Source organism: Echinops telfairi, unplaced genomic scaffold (assembly GCF_000313985.2).
Source record: "Echinops telfairi isolate 266 unplaced genomic scaffold, ASM31398v2 ScPeMD7_7467;HRSCAF=8505_1, whole genome shotgun sequence".
In the NCBI taxonomy this organism is placed as follows: Eukaryota; Metazoa; Chordata; class Mammalia; order Afrosoricida; family Tenrecidae; genus Echinops; species Echinops telfairi.
The window spans coordinates 27825757-27832828 of NW_022111368.1; the positions used below are offsets into that span (position 1 = coordinate 27825757).

Here is a 7072-nt window from a genome sequence, read left to right on the forward strand (position 1 = left end):
CCCACGCCTCTCATTTGCATGAGAGACTCCGCCCCGAGGCGCGCGGCGCCGGCGCCAGCCCTTAAGGGCGTCCCGGCGCTTAAGGTGGACCGGCCCGGAGCCCAGGGCCAGCGGCGGGCACGGGTGCCCGCCCCCTTTGCAGCCCGGGCCCCTCGGCGCCGTGCCCCTTCCTCGTCCTCGCGCGCGAGCCCCGCTCGATTCGAAGCGCTCTGGTCGGCGGGCCACGGTTTCCCTGCCACCTCCACGCCCGGTCCGTGGGCAGCTGTCCCTTCCCCTTCGCTAGGAGTCTGTGGCTGGAGCGCGCGACCCTTCCCCGCCGGACCCTCCGCCCTCGAGGAAAACACTTTTCGAGGTTTTCAACAGGGAGGGGGCGCGGGCTTAGGTCCGCAGGAGGCCGTGGAACCCGCGGCGCGGCAGCCCTCCTCGTGGGCAGTTTTCCTGGCCTCCTCTCCCCTGGGTGGATTTCTGCTGACCTTGGCCCAAGGCCAGGAGTAGAGCCCCGGCCGCCCCCGGGCCTGAGGCTTTCCCTGTGGCTGCCTGGTGTCACAGGGGGTGGACAGGGAATGCACCTTCCCAGGACAGGCTCGTGTACAGTTCGGGGGTCCCGATGGACCTCAAACACATCCACCACTCTGTCGGCGGATGCTGTGAGCTGCTGCGAAGCTGAGCAGGTTTCCGCCGCGTTTGCTGCTGTTTCAGGCGGTTGCAATACAGCAAGGAGGAAGAGAAAGCTGCTGCCTACTGCAGTGTACAGTTTAAAAACTGACGCGAGGCCAAAGAGCAAGTCCATACATCCACAATGCACCAATAGGGAAGCTCTGGCGGAGCAGTGGTTCCATGTCGGGCTGCTAACCTCAGGGTCAGCAGTTCAAAACCACTCCTTGCTCTGAGGGAGAAAGATGAGGATTTACAGCTTCAGAAACCCACAGGGGCAGGTCTGCTCTGCCCTATAGAGTCAGTATGAGTCAACATTGACTCAGATCCGCATTTCCACCCCTCCCTCACAAACCCTTGATAATTTCTAAATTATTATTTTGTCATGTCTTACACTGTCATCTTGAGAGTGATGATGGCAACAAATGTGCTTGACACAATGGATGGATGTATGGATTGTGATAAGAGTTGTATGAGCCCCCAAGAAAATGATTTAAAAAAAAAATCAACTCAGGGGCAGGGAGGCAGCAAAGTGACCATCAAGTCCACTCAGACACAGAGCAACCTCCCGTGTGCCAGGGACAACTGCTCCGTGGGTTTTCAATGACTGGCATTTTAAAAATATATTGCCAGACCTTTCTCCTGAGGCATCTGGTGGACTTGAACTTCCAACTGCACAGTTAGCATCTGTGCATTCTGACCAATAAATTGCACACACAGGGATTTCAGCACGCACAAAATACGTGTAAGAGCTGGATCTCTATTTTGCAACTGAGGAACTTTCTCATAGGCACAGGTCCCAATGCTCTCAGATTGTCGCTTGAAGAACAGACCCTGGCCACGACAGAAGAAAACCAGAAAGCAGAACCTCGGACTAGCTGTTCCCTCCTGTGGCCCAGAGTTCTGCATTGCAACGGAACCAGGCTGGGGCTCAGCTCCGCTTAGCGATTTTCTGATTCTCTTAGGACTTCCGTTTGACAGTTGGAGCCTCTCTCTCAGCCTCAGTTTCTTCATCGGTAAAATGGAAGTGAGCATGCCAACACTAGCTTGTGGTGACGGTGGCCTGGGTGTTGAACATGACAGATAATGTGAGTGTTCTCTTGACCTGGAGCAGTGCTGGTCACCTGCCTGTCAGGACCAGGGTCCCTCACCCTGAATCATGGGTGGCGAATGGCCAGCCTGTGGAAATGAGCGGAGAGGCGCAGTGCCAGGCTTAACCCCAATGTGACTGCTTCCAGGATAGTCAGTCCTTCCTTGGTGTCAGTCCACAACTATGAACCGAGCCGCCAAACCCTCAGGGTGTGTAGGGAAGCGCGTAGCTGCCCGCCCCGTTGGCCGAAGGAGACAAACATCCTTCTAGTCCCTGAAGAGGTGTCTTGAAGGAGAGCAACAGGTACTAGTCTGACCCCTGAATCTTGAAGCAAATTGTTTCCTAGCCCTTAAGACACAGATACACCTCCCTCTCTCTTTCTGCACAAACACTGGTGTTTGCTTTATTTCCATATTCTGTCTGTAAAAGCAACAATGAATACCAGTGAGGAAGAGTCTGCACAGGAAACAAACCATCCGATGTGGTTGTGGAGAGGAGGTGTGGCAGCTGAGAGGCCTGTCTAGCGCAGTCCCTGGCAGGTGCCTCCCTGCGCCCTGGTGAGTGTCTAGCCAGCCAGCTGTACAGGGAGCAGGACCCTAGGGAGGGGCACTGGCCAGGACATGACCCAACCAGGTAGCAGAACCCTCAGCTCCACAGGAGGTCCCCACCACCCAGAGTTCGGTATTGCCCCCCAACCCTGCCAATTCCAGGGCTCAGGGAGGCTTCTGCCCACCGCTTCTCATCTCTTTCCAGCTGGCTTGAGGTCTGAGGAGCTCCCCAGCTACACTTAGAGATTTTTCTGATTCTCCAATCGACCACTTGGCTATTTTTATTTTGCCCTTTCCGGACTGTGTGCGCTCAGAAGCTCTGTCCACATGCCTGTGTTCCACGACAGAAGCTAGCAAGGCAAAAGAAGTAGCCTTTGTGATATTTGGCTTACAATTGATACCACGAGGGTGAGGGGAGGGAGGCTACTCATCACCCCTTCTCTGACTCATGGGTTCTGGCATGAACAGCCTGTCTCTGCCACAATTCCTTTAAGTAGACCGCTCCCTCTGTGGTAGGGGAGAAAAAGGAGGCTTCCTGCCTCCCGTCAGGGGTTACTGTCTCGGAAGCCCCCAGGGGCCGTCCTCCTCTGTCCAGTAGGGTCACTCTGGAATAGTTGGAATAGATTCCACGGCATGGAGTTTGAGTTCTTGTCTCCCTGACAGGGTCGCGATGAGTGAGAATCAACTTGATGGCAGTGAGTTTCGAGTTTATCCATGAGGGTATGCACACCCAGGGTTAGGCATAGGGAGCAGATTCAAAGAAGTCAAGGAATGAAATTCCTCTTTGGGACCTAACTGAGGACAGAGGACACACTCTGTAAAAGATAAAAGTGGGAGTGGAGGTGGGGGTGGAGGATGAGGGCTGCAAAGAGTTGGGTCTGAATATTCCATTCTCTTTTGCTTCCATTCTTCTACCACCTTTTTTTAAAGTTAATACTTTTATTGGGAGCTCTTACAGATATTATAACAATCCATAATTCAGTTAGATCAAGCACAATTTTACAATTGCTACCAACATCAGTTTCTAAACAGTTTCTTTCTTCTTGAACTCTTTGATATCAGCTACCCTTTAGCCCCTCCCTCCCCCGCCCTGCCCCCAAGAACCCTCATTATCATAGTATCATTTTGCCATACCTTACACCATCCAATGTATCCATTCACCTGGAATTCTGTTGTTCGATCCCCTCGAGTGGGGTTATACAGTCACACTTGCTGTCAGCTCCTCTTCCAACCTTCTCTTCCCCTACGCTCAGGGAATCATTACTCCTGTTACTGTTTCTGAAGGGTTATCTATCTTGACTTTCGTGCATCGAACCTTGCTACCAGGTTTTTGAAGCTCTCCATCCTGAAAAGGATTTGGTGGCCCAGACTGGAATCCCAACTTTTGTCCCCAATTAGAGCCTTTAACCTTTCTCCATCTGCAGAGGTGAACTGCGTTTGTCGCAGCGTGGTTGGAGGCAGTGTGGGGAGGTGCTGTAGGGTCCATTCCTGCGCTTTTAACCCTGTCTGGAGAGTAGAGCTCCCCCATAGGGTTTTCTACGTTGTCTTCTTTGTTCTGGAAACTGGTTGCCAGTTCTTTCTCCTGAGGAGCCCCTGGGTGGGATTGAGCCCTTCCATCAGCAGCAAAGCATAACTGGGAGCTTAACGAGTTCACCGCCTGGTTTCCTTATCAAACCCAAGCTCAAATTCACTGCCATCAAATCATTGTTAACTATCGGACAGGTTGGAACTGCTCCTGTGAGTTTCAGAGACTCTTTATGGGAGTCGAAAGCCTCATCTTTCCCCCGTGGAGTGGCTAGTGGTTTTGAGCTGTGGACCTTGTTGTTAGCAGCACAACAAATAACCACTATGCCACTAGGGCTCCTTATTGGGGGAACAAAACCCAGCCTATTGGTATCAAGTAAATTTGACCCTGATCAACCTTTGTATGACAGAGCAGAACTGCCAGATAAGATTTCAAAGGCTGTGAATCCTTATGGAAACAGACTGCTACATCTTTCCCCAGAGACTGGCTTGTAGGTTTGAACCACCCACCTTTTAGTTAGTAGCCAAACGTTTAACTACTGTCCCACCGGGGCCCCTTAAGTTGTTGTTGTGAAGTGACAGTGGAGTTGATTCTGATTCATCGAGACCGCATGTACCACAGAAATCAACGCTGCCCAGACTCAGACCCCTTCACTTCATTTGATTCCTGGCTGCTGCTTCCATGAGCATTGACGATGGAGCTTGACAACGTCCATTTTTTAGCCATTGGTCATAATGGCTAAATACAGGTCCAGTGGCGAGAGAGTCATTTTTCTCCCATGGAATGACATAGGTTCAAAGTCCTGACTGTGTGGTGAGCAGGCCACAGGATAACCCCCACACCACGGGGGCTTCTTCAACTCCCTGGTGGGGAGATTAAAAAGCTACCACAATTAAACCACTACTTGGAGCTGAGACACAGCGCCTTAGAGGGTAGAGTGGACCTGCTCACCAGGGCTTCCGAGGCGGTCACTCTCCATAGGAGCAGAAGGGTTCTTCTTTCTTTCTTTCTTTCTTTTTTACTTTGGAGGAAGAGTGTGGCACCCCATCAAACTCGACTGGAAAACACTAGCAAGGACCAACAGACCTTGAACTATTTATAGGCTTTTCCATTTTTGTCAGTGGCTTTCTTTTTGTTATTGTTATTTTGTTTTTTTTGTTTTTTAAATATTGTTATTGTTTCGTTGATTTTTCACTTCCTTTGTCGCTTTATTTGGCTTTGCCTGGATTTTGCACTTATTAGTGTATCTGCATGTCTATCTAGATAAGATAGGTGGGATAAATAACTTGGAGGTAAAAAGAACGGGACCAATGGTTCTGGAGGGATACGGGAGAAGGGGAGGTGGGAGAAAGGAATGTAGGGGCTGGAGGGGAACCAACCCAAGTACAAGGGAACAACAAGTGAATTAAAATCAAGGGAGAGAAGGGCATAGGATACCTAGTGGGGCTTAATCAAGGGCAATGTAGCAGCAAGGAATTACTAAACTAGAATGAAGGCTGAACATGATGGTACGAGAAGAAGAAAGTAAAAGGAAATAGAGCGGCTTCATCTTTCTCTGAGGAGCAGCTGATGGCTTTGAACTGCTGACCTTGTGGTCCACAGACTAACATGTCAACCACAACACCACCAGGACTCATGATGTGGAGATAGTGCTCTATGAATGTGCAGAAGCTGGAAGCCGGGGCACTCCTGTGGCTCCTATTGACCAGGCTTTGATAGTACCAAGGAGGAAACAGGTGCAAGTCAGAGGTATCTTTGGGGATCCTGACCCCTGAACAGCTCAGAGCACTCCATTCATGAGATCCTGGCACCTGATAGGTCTTTGGGGGTGTGGGCCCTGTGGCACCACCCTACAGCTGGCCCAAGCTTGGCGCATTTGAGATGCCTTCTATCATTGAGTCCAATTCTTTCTGTGCAGGGGAAACTGCCTTAAAGCTTTCTTGGTCCTTCTTGTCCACCGGACACTGCGCTGATGCTGGGCAGGGCAGGGCATCCAGTGTTGACCAAAGATCCTTAGTCAGCCCTGGGCTCTGGTGCTCCATTCTTAGCCTGGGATTCATAGACCTCTTCAACCTTGGACTCCCCAAGTTCCAGGAGCTGCTAGCCCTTCGGCTAGTGGTGCTGAGAGCCTGTGAGATGTGTCTTGGATCTTGAGGTTTAAAAGCTTGGTTGGAAGAAGTGAGGCACCCTTTCAGGGTGAGGTAGGGGTCATCATCAATACATGTGGTGGCCTGTGGACTGGCTGTCTGTGCTTCTACAATAACTCTGAACACTGACAAGTGACGTCTAGTCTAGGCCATTAAACTGTCTCAAATGGGCAGGGGCAGTCATCCATAGAAGGAGGAAGTGGGTGTCCTCCTAGCAAACAGTGATGAGGACCTGGCTGGGCAGGGCATGCAGGGGACATGATTTCTACCTGAGGCAGACACTCCCCTGAGCCAGAACAAAGGATGAAAACACCATGTCAGAGGGCCCAGGCCAAGTCAAAAAGCGCTCTTCCATCTGGAGGTCAAACGCCAGAGCAGCAAAGGTGAAATGAAGGAGAGGTCGTAGTAACTGGGTTGGCTTCCAGTCTTCTGTGGCCTTAGAACAAAAGTTTCCTTTCTAGGCCAGGACCAGGGGAGGCAGGATGCCTCTCCATGGGGGTCCAGGGCAGGCCCTGGAGGCACTGCTGGGCTGGGGCTGGACTCTATCACTGCCTGCTTTGTGACCTGGGGCTCTGGACGCACAGTAAGCACTTCACAAGGTGCCTGTGGTCAGAACTCCGGAAACATCATCAGGAACCCTGAGGATGATGAAAATGTTGTGGCCAGGAGTTTTAGAGGACACTTGTCCACTTCTTTAGCTCAGTGGACCTCACCAGCCCAACGTTGGCGGCAGGCATCTTGTTTTTTCTCTCCTCCTTTGCTGAGGGAGGACACTCAGCGAAGGATGATGAGGAAGAAATGGGCTGGGCGAGAGGTCGCCTTGGTCTCAATAAGACCCTACATGGAGCCGTTGGGCCCATAGTGAGGGGAGGAAGGAGGCTGGGTGGAGGCGAGACCAAGGAGCTCGGGGCTGAAGAGACTTGGGCAAGTCCGAGAGAGAAGCGTTGACTTGTGTCTCCTCAGAGTATGCAGCTCAATGTAAAGAAAGCAAAACCTCCCACAGTCGGACCAACAGACCACATCAGGCTAAACAGGGGGAGGAAAAGATTGAAGTTGTCAAAGATCTCATTCTACGCGGATCCACAATCAACGCTCTTGGAAACAGCCT

The 7072-nt window shown here is 51.5% G+C and overlaps 1 protein-coding gene across 1 annotated transcript in view; it reads left to right on the forward strand.

Moving 5' to 3' along the window:
* The first annotated feature begins 18 nt into the window (after positions 1–18).
* LMAN2L (lectin, mannose binding 2 like) overlaps positions 19–7072 on the forward strand; it is a 53503-nt gene continuing 46449 nt past the window's right edge. The window contains exon 1 of the mRNA XM_013005108.2: positions 19–250. Within this exon, the coding sequence (XP_012860562.2) occupies positions 19–250 (232 nt within the window). The remainder of the gene's footprint in view (positions 251–7072) is intronic.